Source organism: Sceloporus occidentalis, unplaced genomic scaffold (assembly GCF_023333645.1).
Source record: "Sceloporus occidentalis isolate IW3139 unplaced genomic scaffold, rSceOcc1.0.p SCAF_8, whole genome shotgun sequence".
NCBI classification, from domain to species: domain Eukaryota; kingdom Metazoa; phylum Chordata; class Lepidosauria; order Squamata; family Phrynosomatidae; genus Sceloporus; species Sceloporus occidentalis.
In genome coordinates, this window is record NW_028316988.1 from 53419299 (window position 1) to 53434785 (window position 15487).

The following is a 15487-nucleotide window of genomic DNA, read 5'->3' on the forward strand; positions in this document are numbered from 1 at the left end:
GTGTTGGGAATTTCAAAAAGGAGTTATGTTATGAATACAGTGCTGCAGCTTGTCATGCGTTGTCCCAGATTAACCTTCCTCTTGGTGTTGCTGTGATAATAAGAAGATGAAAACCCATGCATACAAGTCTGTTCTGCTTGGAAGAAAGATGGGTTATAAACAGTACTACAGACTGAAAACTGGAGATCACTCCAGTATATTTAATGGTTATACCAAAGAGGACATTTGAGCATGTCTTCCTTGTCATGACACCAGGTAACAAACATTCCTCTGTACGAACATGAATGGTACAGGAGCCTTCTCAAGTTTTCTCTCTGGCAATCCGATCTTATCAATCCAATAAATAAAATGAGATGTATATATTACACTTCTGTTTTTATATGAGGGTTTACAACTGGTGACGGTTTTTTATCAGGACTGGCTCTAGAATTGGAGGGGGGGGGCTGGACAAGGTTACCTCTAATGCCCCCTCTTACTTCAGTGTTTCCTGTTGCACTTATTTGGCAACCACAGAAGTGCTCCAAGAGTTGCCACGTGTTCACATTTTAATTTCCCACAATGCCCTGGAGCCCCTGATATCACTGTTGGAAATTCAGGCTCCAGCCATTTTGCTGGCCTGGCTGGAACACTGAGGGACCAGCAGCTATTCTAAGATGGCTTGGAAATGATATTTAACCTGATATTAGGGCTTATTAGGTCAAGGTAATATTAGGTCAGAGTTACACCCCCATAATGAATGAACAGGATGCTGTTGCTGTAATCCTATGGGAAACATATAATGGGGTTTTCTTGGCAAAAAGAAAGCTCCCATCTTTTGGAGAAGCCAACAAGTCACTCTTTTGAAGTCTGCAAATTAATGGCTGGTTCCATTCATCCGATGAGAAGTCTGCTCTATTGTTAGTTCTTCTTGCCTATCATGGAGGCTTGCTTGGGATCAACTGTGCATGCATGCACAGCTTGCAAAGTGAGCTGAGATGGGGGAAAGGCCTCAAGGCAACTGAGAGACTTCAAGCAGCGCATGTACAGAGGCATGTGGGAGCACACAGGGAGTCCTAAGCAAGACCCAGTCATTTCTTCATGTTCCCTAAATGGATTCTGCTTTCCAACCAATTCTGGTTTCTGACACTACTGCAGATCCTAACCTGCTGGATAAGCTTCTTGTATTTCTGTTAACACAATCTTTAATTGCATTAGCTCTTTTTGCTGTCAGGTCAGACAGAAAATAGAGACCGTCCTTGGTAAGCAGAATGTGCTGGAATATAACATGAGTGAAAGTCCAGGCATCTGCTGCAGGGAGACTCTGTCCTCCAATGTATCATTGCATCAAACAATTTAGATGGAACTGTGAGCACATACAGCATAGATAAATTCCACTCTTGTGTGTTTCTGGCATCAAAGGTAAGCTAGAAAGCTTGTTATGGACTTGTTAACGATTTCTCTTAATGCCACTGCATTTCACAGAATTGTGTATAACCTTTACTTAAAGGCCACATCTATGCTTCTAACATGGCTATCGTTGCTCCCATGGGTACTGGCTACAGCCAGTTTTTGCTATCTATAATGAGATACAATAATATATAATTTAGGTTGCTTTCAAAATGTTGCCTCTACTGACTGTAATGCGATTAAATGGCAAACCTGATTCATAGTGCAGGGGCTTTCAAGCAGAAAGCTTGAAAGCTTGTAGCATTCTATCTGTTATCCATTGTTTCTTATCTTTCTTTTTGGCCATTGATAGAGTTTTCCTGCATTCTTCCTTGACTATGTCCCTGGCTTCTGACCATAGTTCTTCTGGTTTCCAGTTGATTGTTTCCTTATAAACTACTGACAGCAGGAGTTGCCTAGACTTGAAGTTTGTGTCTCTCTGCTGTCCTACATTTTATTATCTAGCTGATTTTGTGTGGCTGAATTTTGCAACCTGTCATGACCATCTACGGGTAGTGCATTTACACTGTAGAAATAATGCAGTTTGACAGAGCAGGACGGAGCCATGGCAGTTAAAGTTGTGTCAAACTGCATTGTTTCTACAGTGCAGATTCACCCATGAACACATCTTGAGAGCAACCACCATCTTTATAAAGGAGTTTCTTACACAAATCTAATAATGCCTTTCTGGAGTGCTCTCATAACAACAATAATATTGTCCCCAAATAGCAATAGCAATTTCCCAATTATCTGTCTGACTCCTGCACTTCCTCTTGCATTGTCTTCCTTCTTGTTTCACTCTATTTTTATTTCATAAAGTCAAATTTATCTGGCTGGAAACAAGACCAGAAGTTAAATAATTTTATTATAAGTACTAAACCTTACGAGCAATGGGTAGTGGGAATATGCATAGGGGTCTCTTTCTCACTGACAGTTTTGCTCACAAAAGTGTGGGGCAACTTTAACCTTCCAGGTGTTTCCCCCTAACTTCATTATAGCCTTTTTCTATGCTGTTAGTACACACTCCTATTCTTATAGGTAACATTGTGATAAAGAAGTCACTTAATGATACTGAAAGTGGAGAGACCTAATCTAATCCTACCATGGCTCTCCAACAATCTTTTTGAAAGGCAAGGCATGTGCACCTCACCTTGTCAATCTTACACCCTTCTGCTGCAGCCTCGGAGGCAGCTTAATGATTTTCTCTACACCCGACCCTGACCTTATTTGGGTGACATTGATTGGAAGTCATTGTGCGAGCTTGAAATAAGCTTACGCTGCTATTAGTTACTGGCCCAGTTCAATGTCATCTGCATAGAAAGTGCCGATGTGACTTGAAATTTAAATGTCTAAATTTGCAGACAGCAAATATCTCACAATGGTCTACCAGAGAGATTCTTGAGTTCCAGGGAACAACCCAAAATATTTCACTATCAAAGGTGAAGGACAAAACAGTGGTTCCCCTGATACAGAAGCCAGTTAGTTTGGCAATTCATTTTTACTTGAATAGTGGAAACAGGAGAGTGTCCTGCAATATATCCAGGGCATCAGGTTAATTTGGACAAGCCCAGGACAATTTCTCAGGCAGAGGAGAAAAAGCTGTGGAATCCAGGGACAGCTGTCAATGTAGTTTATAGAATACTGCAGACTCCTCTAACTGAGGAGTCAGGAGGCTGCCAGTGCGATTCCTCAGAATCTTCACCCCAAGGCAATCGCCTGACTCTGTCTCATAGGAAAGAGCAGGTGGGCCTTCTTGGGACACAATTCTTCACTAAAACAAGGTGTCCATTCCCAGCACTGTTTGTTTGGGTGTTGTTAGGATCAGGAAGCTGCAGAGGGAGAAACAGACTCTATCAACTGCAGGCTGAAGGTGCTAGGACCTGTGGAGCAAAGACAGGTCAGGGAGTCTTTGAGGTGTTCTTCAAGGCTAGAAGCCAAGAGGAGAGCTAATAGGTTTCAACTGAAAGAAGCAGAGGCCTTTTAAAAGACCTCCAGCTGCAGAGATTCTTTGCAGCCAACAACCAGTCTTGCAGCATTGTTATTCCTGTATCCCTTGCTCTTTGATTCAAGACTGGTTTTCTGACCTCTGCCTTGTGACTACACTCTTGCCTCTGCCCTTTGCTGTGACTGACTGATATTGTGTGACCTTTGGACTGGACTCTGGATTATTCCTTTGTACACTCCCCTGCTGTGTTGCCATCAGTAGAGGTAAGCAGGACACTGGCAAGATGCTGTCAGTTTGTTTGACTCCAGTCCTCAGCAACTCAACCATCCCCCTACAGCAGGAGTTGTCTGAGTCCTCCATCCCTTCCAGGACCCTCGGCAATTGGATCCATTCAGATACAGTATCTCCTTGTCAGCTTTATTCTATTCCCTTTCAACACCTTTGATTTTCCTTAGTCCTTGTGAGAGAGTGTGGTTGAGTGTTGTGTATGATTGTTGTGTATGATAGTTGATATCTCCTTTTTAAAATTAAATTCATTACTTGTTTGAAAACCTGCCTCTGGAATTCTTAGAGTCTCTGGACTTGGTATACATAGGGATATGGTCCTAAGGCTAAGTAACCCATGGTCCTAAGGCTAAGTAACCCAGCTGCTAGGCATTACTACCTTTGACCTAATTCATAATTCCCCAAAGCTTACATTGGTACTTGAGTGTCCTTTTTGGACAGGTGTACAACCCAGAGTTACAGTCCAAAAACATGCTTTGATAAAACTGTATGCACAGTTTCCCACAACTAGTTGTTACCACACCATCAAATTGAATTATACTACCATATGTGTGTAGCCTCACCATGATCTAGGATCATAAAGTTGATCCTTTGATCTACACAAGTTGCTCTCCTTGCAGGAAAAGGTCAAAGGAGAATCAACATCAGGGCATTCTCCTCTAAAGTGTCACTAGATGTGTTCATTTTATTTGTGTTAAATTTGGTGTATAGTGATTGATTGATAATATATTTGACATGACATGGCAAGGACAAATTAGTGGAAATCTCAGTCCTCCTCTAATCTTGCATGGGTAGAACCTATCTTCCATTTTCACTTTGCCTACATTTTTAGGTGTACCATCCAAATTCATACATGCCAGATTAATAAATGGATCAGAACATAGTAATACTTCAGATTTTCTATTTCTCCAAATGTTGTGTTTAGTTCTTGGCTCAAAAATGCATACAGGATACATATTTTAGGGGAGATTGCACAGAAAAGTGCATATCCCCCTATTTTTGGGATGATTCAAAGACTGGATGTATTTACGACTGGAAATATGTAAAAAGGATATGGACGGTTGATTCATACAGCTCGAATTATAACATGTTTGGTTCAAAGTCTCAGATGAAGAGACTTCCCAGGTGTTTTTGGACTGCAGCTCCCATCATCCTTCATCACTGGTTAGGCACACTCAAGTTGATGGAAGTTGCACTCCAGTAACACTCCATCTGGAGGGACACACCTTCCCTACTCCACCACAGGAGAGAGAAATAAAATAAGTTGGACAATTCAATTGTTGTAATGCCAAACATGTTTCCCAGGCATTTTGGAGACAAGGACACAATGTGATAATGAAAACATAATAATTTAAGAGGACATGAAAAACACAACACCTAGTCAATCCTGACATCCACAGTTCTTTGACAGAAAGAGGTTCTGACTCAAGAATATTCACACTTGATGAGTCTATAGTTCATCTATGTGTCATTCTGCAAAGTTCCTGAAAAATAATATACATTTGTCATCATGATCCCAAAAGGAATGTAGTTGATGAAACGTGTTACATAATGACACTTGATTGTTAGGTACTGGAATTTCAAACATGTCCTTCACTTCCTAGCCACCTTGACCCTGGACGTTGCAGTAAAACAACAACAGCAGTTTTTAATACATCATATGACATTAAAACAGAATATCACACAATAACATGAAACCACAGATAGACTGTTTGCATTTTATGACATTTGACCCCACTGTTTTAATGCTTCCCATTCATGAGTGTGTACGATAAAACTTTATTCCTCTAATGAAGCAAATCCAATACATAAAATTGGAACTTTTGAATGGGTGCTATAGCTCTTGGCTGACCTTTAAAAAATCTCAACATTTCTGAACTGTCAGCTCCATGATGATGTTTTGCAACATCTTCTGGATTAAGTAATAACATTGGGATGCATTCCCTGTAATTTCAGATTATAATTAAACTCCTCAAAATTTAGGGGAAAAAAAACATAACTGGATGCTTTTTAGGTCAGACTAAACATTCACCTTGTATAGGCTTCCCCTACCTTTTGATGACTCGCTTTCTGATGCCTGACTTCTTTAACATTTACAAGACAAGTTCCATTAATTCTACTATTTCAGCAGTTTTTCCTGTTTGTGAGGCTTCCTTGGGACCAAATATGCACATAATCCCAAAGCCTGCCTACAGAGAGTGTGTACTCCTCCTTGAATTAATGGAACTTTTTTTGGTGATTTCAAAGAGTGGGAATGTCATCAGTTCTTCTTCCTAAGGAGGCTCATTTTGGTGCATTTGCATACATGTGCATGCTACTTACAAAGCAAGTTGAGAAGAGGGAAAAGACACCAATTCAGCTATTGAGGCTCACTTGCAACTGGGTGCTGCTTGACGCCTTTGTTCCCCTCTCTCTATGACTGCCCACCATCTCCTCCTCCAACCTCTGTTCAGTCACTGGTGCTTCTGAAACTGTTGGGTAGTGTTTCTCCTACAGCATTAGCTGTATCATATGTATGCTTATAATACAGTATATAGTAGAATATATATACAATATACAATAATATACTGAGAGCAGGTCATTAAAGGTAACCCTTTGTTCATTTTACTTTTATGTTTGTGTGTGTGTGTGTATTATTTAGCTTTTATGTGCATTCAAAAGTGATATACAGCGCATCCAAAATGTATTTTCAAGCTAAAATAAACTGGGTTCCAGTTTTCAACCAAGTCCCCACTCTGACAATCCTCTGGTCCCTAATCCATCAGACAAATGAGGGCTTCCTGTACAGAACTCAGAAAGCTACATTTGAAAAATAATCCGTTGTGTAATTCCTTGGAGAATTCTCTCCCTCATAACTTGTAATCATAAACACTGCACAAAAAATGTGTTATGTACCTCATTCCTAATTTGAGGTCTGGATGGGGGGATCATTTAAAAGTAAGAAAGCCAAAAATCTTTTTAAATCCCTACAAAATGTCATCCTAGCAGATCATTGCTCAAGTAATGAGAGAAAGGTGAATGCAAGCAACTGCTGGAAGAGCATTTGGGGAAATGTTTGAATGTTCCCTGGAGGAGATGAAGGAAAGAATGCCATCTCCATGGCTGTCAAGGGAAGGCCCGCCATCACCACCCATCCACTCCTGGACAGCTGCCTGACTGGCCAGTGCTAACAAGGTCCACAAAAACAGGCTAGGGCCTCTTGGAAAGGAACTGGTCAGCCAAGAGGAAGGAAAATGGCAACTGCCCATTCTCACACTGCTTCGCCTACCCACAAACAAGTTGACCAGTAAGTCAGGAGGTCCCAAGAAAAAAAAAGATACATCATTACCATCATTACATCAGTGAACAGGTACTATCTTAAGATCAAAAGTTACATTGCAAGTAATGCCATTATTTGAGATGTTGATTCAATGGATTAAGCTGCTAAACTGTGCTGTGCTTTGTACACTCCCAAAAACTTGTCTCTGGGAAATCCAAGAGCATGAAAAGGATTGGGTCAATGACATTCTCCTGTTACTGCTTCTCATTCTCTGATATTAAATAACAGATTATCCCTGAACCAGCAGTTTCGATGGAGCCATCCAAAGACACCCCTAACACTGGATCACAGGATAACAGATTGGGGCCACACAGTTTCAAGGGATCCCAAGTGATAGCACTGGTGGCTGCAAATTAAGAGAGCAGGGTAAAAAAACCCAACTCTAGCAGATACTAGAAACACTTTGTAGCAAAGATCCAATCACATCTACATTATTCCAAGGATCATTTATATCTCAGAGGGCCCCCATAGGACTCTCCATCTTCTGCCTAGTAAGGAGTGGAGAGTAATGGTGAGAGAAGAAACTGGGGAGGAAAGGAATAAGTGGGTCACCTTTCCCATTGTTCCTGAAAAATATTTTTGCTGAGGTTGCCAGATACATTGAAGCTTTCCAAATCAATATGTGTAAGGGGGGGGGGAGGGAATGGGAGAAGAGGGTATGCTATATCAGGAGTCCCTGGCAGTGAACTGGTCAGGGTGAAAGAGTATGCTGTAGAGTATCTTGCCTAGAGACTTCTCAAACCTGGGAGCACCACAGTAGCTATCATGACTGATGGCCAATAACTGACTTATTCTCCACAAAGCAATGGTGCAGCCATAAATTTTGAAATCCAGGCATTCAATGCCATAGCCCTGTTAGTCTGGAAAACCAGTACGTAAAGTATGCAGCATTTCTGAGACTACCTAAAGGATAGAAGTTGACAGCCTGAAAAACCCACAAAAATCTACTCATGCTATGTGGCCATGTTCTAGCAAAGTTTCTTTCTGATGTTTCGCCAGCACCTGTGGCTAGCATCTTCAGAGAAAGATGCCAACCACAGATGCTGGAGAAACGTCAGGAAGAAACTCTGCTAGAACATGGCCACATAGCCCGAAAAACCCACAAAAAACTATGGATGCCAGCCATGAAAGCCTTCGACTTTACATTGATAGCATGAGCTTTTGTAGACTTGAGCCTACTTGCCAAATGCATCTAAGGAAGTAGTCTCAAGTCTACAAATGCTTATGCTACCAACTTCTGTCTTTCAGTTAGTCTCAGAGGTGCTGCAAGATTCTTTTGCATTCAGGCCTTCATCATGATAGTCATAATATGCCCCTGGCACAAAAGAATTTTTTTAAAATGCTGAATCATGTCAACAAACCAGTTGTACCCTGTTTTTATCTCCATCAGGAGATTGTCTTCACTGAAGCTAATGAATCTTTGAGTTTTATCCCACAGGACATGTAAATCACAATTACACCAGGATAATAGTTTCTTCAATTGCACTTATCAGATGATGCAATTCCTCTTCTGTTGTTCTCCATTTTGAAAGCATTTATTTTTATTAACACAAAAATACATTAATGGCCTCCTTTCCTCCTACTGTTCTGCTATGACTTGCAATGCAAACTTTCACTTCAATGCTGATTTTGGGTGGTCAATGGGTGTTTAGTGGGAATGGTTTGGGTGTGGCTTAGATGCCCTGTGATCAGGTGAGAGGGAGAAGGAGTGGAAATTTCCATTTGATTGCCTTTCCATTTGCAAAGTAACAGAAATTTGTAAAAAAAAATTCTCTATAGAAAAAAATTGGCAAATTATCCCCATACGTGGCTTTGGCTTCAGAGAAGCCAAAACTGTTTACTGCCTCCCGTCTCATAGCTCCATTCTGGGGTCTCTCCCTCCCTTCCTCTCTATTTTTCACACACACACACACACACACACCTCTCGAAATGTAAGTGGAAAAGCTTATTTCCAAGCTAGCAATGGGATTTGTCCTTGTCTGTCTAAAACCCAAATTCGCTTTTGACCCACTTTCTTGCCAAATTAATATGCTTTTAAATCCTTGTTGTGCTCCGTGTGTGATAAGCATTAGTGAGTTTGCTTGCTTTTCCAGGATGCCAACACTTTAACCATTTTGGGGATGGAAGCACATAGGTCACCATGTGAAAAAGTCCTTACAGTTTAAAAAAGCATTTATTTCATTAACCCTCTGCTTCTTTCTGGCTGTTTGTTCTAGCTTCAGATTTAACTAATCACTGGCAGATGAAAACAAGAATTGGAATAGACCAGAAACACAGATCAGTAGCAGACAACTTTCATTTGTTAGTGTTTAGTTTAGTATTTAGCTAAGTCTGGAGCTAGAAATCTGATTTATCCTGATCAGGAAGACTCTCCTCAATGGGAAAAAACCCTTTTTATATGTAAGACTGCTTTTATTTCTATTTGGGGGGGGGGTAAGGATTTGTGTGTGTGCGTGTGTGTGCGTGTGTGCGTACATGTGTGCCAAGCTAGGAAAAGAGGCAGGGGTTATATGTTGGAGGAGGTATTGAGTGGGCAGTCCTAAATGTTGCATGTGATAAGCTTTTAGCACAAAGGTTGCAATCCTGGGAAGGTTCTCTAAACTGCAATAAGAAATACAATATATTAATTGCACAGCATTTTAGAAACAACATTATTTTAGCAAGAGGATAGCCTCATGTGATAAAGTCAGTTCAAGATCAAGCTACTCCACAACCCTGAATGACAACAGGAGTGACTCAAAGCAATATACTATTGCTGGGAATTTCTGTTCCCTACTCCCACTCCCATATTCATCTACTGTGAGGATTGTGAGTAAGCTCAAACAGGACAAGATAATGTCGTCCCACCTAACCAGAAATCACAGGACTTTGATTCTCTTTCTTTTTAAAATGGAAAACCAGAGTTTCAAAACAAGCCCTGTGGTATCAACTTGTTGATTACATATGTTAAAAGCCAGCCTTTCTCTTGTACATGTTAAATTTGCAAGAATCCTATTTCCACCATTATAACTGCCAAGGCGAAGTGCTATGGGATCTTAGGATTTGTAGTTTGTTGTGGCATCAGAGCTCTCTGACAGAGAAGGCTAACTGTCTCACAAAACTAAAATTCCCAAGATTCCGTTGCATTGAGCCATGGCAATTAAAGTGGTGTTAAACTGGGTTATTTCTGCAGTGCAAATGCAGCCTAGAATACACTCTTCCAACATACATACATACATACATACATATGAGATAAAAATGTTATAATGAAGCATCTTGATGAACATTTCTCTTCCAGATGAAGTCTTCTCTATCTCAAAAATGAGTATGGGAAGCCACACAAAATCTGTTTTCAAAAACAAAAAAACATGCATACAAAACCTATTTGAATAGTAGGGTTTCTTTCTTGACCACCAACTGACAGTGGTCTTTATTTTGATCCCAGGTTGAACACCCCTAGTTAGGAAGCTTATAACTATTTTCTTCTCTCTGTATTAAGTATGTTGTAGGGATGGGACACATACTAGTCTACTGTTGACATCCTGCGGCTGCCAGTTGTGTGGAGGGACCATAAATCTATGACACAGCACATGTTTTATGTGCAAAAAGTTCGGCGTTTAATGTGTAGCATCTCCAGTGAAAAAGATCAAATAACAGTTGATGGAGAAGACTTTATCTGATATTCTGGGTAACTGCTTGGAAGGGCTACAGTCAGAGGTGAAGCTATGAGGGACAAAATGAGGAGATTCCCATGCCCCCCCCCCAAATGAGAATTCTGCCTCCCAAATGAAATTTCCCTTCAGTCTCCAAATTTCTAGCATTGCAGGAAGTGGGAGATTGAAAATCATTCATACCATATTCTTGTATTGCCTGTGTTTGCAGTCCCGTGAGAACTTTTCCTGCCCCTTTCCTTTGGATGCCTAAACTATATTTCCAAATGCTCAGCTCATGTTTTATGCTACTGCAATGCTAGAAATTTGAGGACTGAAGGGAAATTGGGGGAGTAGAATTCTTTCGGTGAGCCAATGCCCTCACTTTGCTACCCCTTTGGTATTTACACTTATGGCTAATGCTCTGTTGTAAACAGCATGTTTTACAGGCAAACAACCTCAACTTTAGAATCATAGAATTGTGGAGTTGGAAGAGACCCCAAGGGCCATCCAGTCCAACCTCCTGCCATGCAGGAAATGTAAATCAAAGCATCCCCGACAGATGGACATCCAGCCTCTGCTTAAAAGACCCCCAAAGAAGAAGACTCCACCACACTCTTAGGGAGCATGTTCCACTTTAATCCATACCTAGCATCTACAGTTTTAGAAGATCAGAAAGCAGGTAATGAGAAAGGTCTCTGTCTTGAGACTACTGGACTGGATGGACGTAGTAGTGTGATATGGTGCTAGTGGCAGAAAAAAAATTACTTTCTCCTTCTGGACAAGAAAGAGTGACATGGCAGATTAGGACATCCTGATGTTTAAATGGTCAACAGCCACAATTTTTTTTATGCATTTGGATTTTTGTGTGTGTTAAAAAATTGTTCAGAAAAACTTCCATTTTTCTTCAGAAAGATATGTTTCACCCAACATTTATTGGTTTTTGCACAAAACCACTTTTTTGCACAAGCAGTTTTCTCATTCCAAATGTGAAAAATCATTCTAAAATGTACAAAAACTTTTGGAATCTTACCTAGCTGGAGCAGGGGGACAATTTTTTGAAACTGTCATTCTTGCATGCTACAAGGTTTATCTCCCTATGTGGCATGAGCTAGTTTCCTAATGTTCCCATACTGTTCCATAAAATTTTGAGGTGCTTGGCACATGGTGCTGCCTTCACATTCTGACTTTCTATATCCCTTTTCTACATTCAAGGCAGTTTCTGGATAATGACAACAACTGCATGACTGAATTCCAGACAATTTCCATGGTACTGACCTGTTAAGATATGATTTTTTGGAATGGGATTCTGCTAGCATATCTTTTGTTGTTCAGATCAAGTTAGCTCTTGAACTTACACTCTTGGGCCCACTTCCTTGGAAATTAACCCAACTGGTCTGAATTTACTCTTCAGTAAAAAGGCATAGGACCAGAGTTGTTGTTGTTGTTGTTGTTGTTATTCCATGCTTTCAGGTTGTTTTCCACTTATGGCAACCCTAAGCCAAATGGCATTGGGTTTTTTGGCAAGTTTCTTCAGAAGGGGTTTGCTTTTGCTATCATCTGAGGTTGAGAGAGTGTGAATGGTCTAAGGTCACCCAGAGGGTTTCATAGGTGAGCCAGCATTTGAACCCTGGTCTCCAGAGTTCTAGTCCAATGCTCAAACCACTACCCCACGCTGGCTCTTTTGTGTAGCCCAGACTACACAAGAATAATTTGTTTACCAAGTTATGTATTCTTTCTGAAACCAACTCAAAATCTGTTTGAATCACTCAGACATCGGTTTTGAGGAGTCACTGCAGAAGTAATAACAGATTGTCAGCCATATTTGCTGCTCAAACAACTTCTCAAACTTACATTTAAATTGTTTGTAGTGTGATTAATATTGCAACAAATACTTTTCCAGCCTGATCAAATGAAAGGTAAAAGGTGTGCTTGATGTGATATGGCTGTTCCCTTTCTTCACAATCTAGCCTTAGATACACTGCTCTGCTTATTTTATCTAGCTTTCTTTTGAAGTGGTGGGGGATCCATTCATGCGAAGAGTGAAATTGAAATATGAGGTTCCAATTAAACATGATTAAAACATTTTGGAATTAGAGTTCCAGGTGCATCCAATCCGTATTGCAGTATCTCATTTGAATTATGACCTTACTGCTTATTTTTTTCCATTATTTACTCAGCTCACAGGAAGGTCCTTGCACCATGATGGTGTAGCTATCCCATTTATTTTCAGTGACATTTACTTCCACATAAACCTGCAACCCTATGCACTGACAAAGAATGCAGCAGGGATTCTGAGTATGCATCATAAGTTTGGGCTATATGTGTGTTTCAGACTGCAGGCTTAGTAGCCTACCTTCAGCATACAGGTGCACTCGAGTCCAATGGGACTTGCTCCCAAGTAAATAAGCAAACCTGCATAGGACTGCAGGCTTAGATTCTTCTTCCAGTTGCAATAAGACAAGCCTTGGGGATGGATCTGAAAATAAACCTTTGACAATCTTTCTGGTTTTCTCATGTAGTTCAAGGTTAATTATATTTCTCAAGGAGTAAATGGTAGCAACAAGAATGCCAAGAGGCTTTGTCTGTGTATGTTTCTGTGGACACATACAAACGGAACCCAGTGTAGTGTAGTAGTTTGAGCACTGAACTACAATGCTAGAGACCTGGGTTCGAATTCCCACTCAGCCTTGGTGTCTTTGGTCAAATCACATTCTCTCAGCTGCAGAGGAAGGCAAAGGCAAGCCCCTCTGAAAAAAATATCATTAACATGTTTAAAAGAGCTATGAAAATGTTGAGGGGGAGGGTGGCAAAATCAGGTGAAGTGTGAAAGATTTGATTCCTTTGGGGAATGCATGTCACAAATAGGAAACGCCAGGCACAAAACAGATCCAGATTTTACACCACACGATTAGTGTTAATTTGAGAAGGAAAATTCATCAACATACAATCGAAAGCTCTGGCTTTTTCTGTTCTATTCTTTTTTTTGCATGTTTCTGACAATCTGAACTGAATATTCTGCAATTCCAAGACATAAGAGGTAGAATATTTTTCATCAAACAACATCAACAACAAGAGAGTATCTTGAGCCAAAAGCTACTTTTATGTCTGGCTACTGTCACAACTCCTTAATCCTATGCTTTACTATAATCTCATACTCTATTGGCGTGGATAGAAATACTTCAGATTCTCCTATTTACAACTGTTTCCCTTGCTTTTTCTCTGTTCTTTCTCAGTGTGAAATTTTAACCCCATGCTTCTTGGAGCACAGATTTGTCATCTCAGACACTGTAAAGGACTATGCAAAGTGATGACAACATAGCATTGATAATGACGTTAATAAATATAAGCCTAGGAATAATATTAAAACAGCTCCCAACACCACAACATAATGATTTTGTTTTGCTTTTTCTTAATGCTTCCATGTAAAACACTCACCTCTCAACTGCCTCCTCGCTGTTCTCTTCTGTGGTTATTTGTGGTTCATGTGTATTTTTGTTGGTCTCTTCTTTATCACAGTTCTCCTTGGTACCAGGTTTTGGCATCTCCTCTGACACCTGAAGATGCTCGATGAAGTCTTCTTGCCAGGTCTGGATGGGACGGTGGGACGCCGGGGTCGGTCCAGGCACTGGCGCCAAGATGTTGTGATGGATGGGACTATTGTTTTTCTTCAACCCATTTCTGTCCCGTGAGTGGCTTTTCAGCCTGCCCTGGACGGGCGTCCCTCTATGCTCATATCCTTCCTGCTGGATGCAACCTCCGGTGCCAGTGGAACTCTGCGAGGGATGGCTGAACCACCTCCAGCGAAGCCTCAAGATCTGTTTCACATCAAATTCCTTCTTTCCAGAGACTGACATCTTTGCAAAATATGTGAGGAAAGGGGGAAGAAAAACCAGCAACAATCACAAAACAAAAATCCAGTTGTTCTAGAAGCCAAATGAACCCTGCTATCCCCGATGCTTTTCAGTGTCTTCCCTTCATCCACAAAAAAGGCATGTGCTCCCTCCTAGTAGTCTTTTTCTTCTCCTTTCACTGTGTACCTGAAACCCTTCAGTTAAGATCTTCCTAATTGTAGAGGTGGGAGCCCATCCTGACAAAATGATGAGGTCAGATCTTAAACAAGTAAATCAGCTTAGCTCAGGCAAGCATCTGCTATTACACTCCCCAGCTGCTAGCCTGAAATACACAGGCACACTCACAGGCGCACACAGAGCAGTAGAGAGCTGCACTCTCCAATATATAACCTAGCCAGCTATCATCCTTGGGGATCTTACCCTGCAACTTCAGCTGCATATTAAGAAAAGATAGTCTTCATAGTTTCTTCCTCCCACCCCCAAGCTGACCAGGAATTCACCTGGCTCATAAAGGCCACCTCTTTGCATCTGATGGGCTCTGCTCCTGGGTGGACTTACCTGGAAGTAAGTCCCTGCCATAGGATGTGGCTGCCTGGATCCAACCTGAAGCCTTTGTGCTCCAAAGCAATCCCCTTACTGATTACCAATGTTTGTTTTTCCTGTCAATGGGGACACAGATAGGAAACAAGGTTTTAGAGAGAGGGCTGAAAAGGAAAGGGCTTTTTAATGTTTGATTCCATACAGACCCATTTCCTCCTCCCCTCTCTTTCCAGCCCCCCCCCCCCCAGCAATTCAATTTTTCCTCAAGGATCTTTCATGGATTCTGGAAACCTCTTTGTAAAATATGAACTAGCTGGAAATAGGTGTCCGTAAGCATCACATCATTTCACCTTAAATAACAGAGACAGCCTTTAAAATATGTGGTAGGGTTTTGCCTAAAGTCACTTTCTCTTTTTCTCCCTCCCTCCCTCCCTCTCTCTTTTACCCCATCCATCCCTGCCCCCCCTTACCCAGTTTCTATGAGTACCAT

The 15487-nt window shown here is 41.0% G+C and overlaps 1 protein-coding gene across 1 annotated transcript in view; it reads right to left on the reverse strand.

Moving 5' to 3' along the window:
- Nucleotides 1-15127, reverse strand: part of LOC149308926 (kelch-like protein 4) — a 58540-nt gene extending 43413 nt beyond the window's left edge. The window contains exons 1-2 of the mRNA XM_089536705.1: nt 15016-15127; nt 14042-14460 (exon numbers count right to left, since the gene is read on the reverse strand). Of these exons, the coding sequence (XP_089392831.1) occupies nt 14042-14460; nt 15016-15036 (440 nt within the window). The 5' untranslated portion in view covers nt 15037-15127. The remainder of the gene's footprint in view (nt 1-14041; nt 14461-15015) is intronic.
- Nucleotides 15128-15487: the final 360 nt, after the last annotated feature.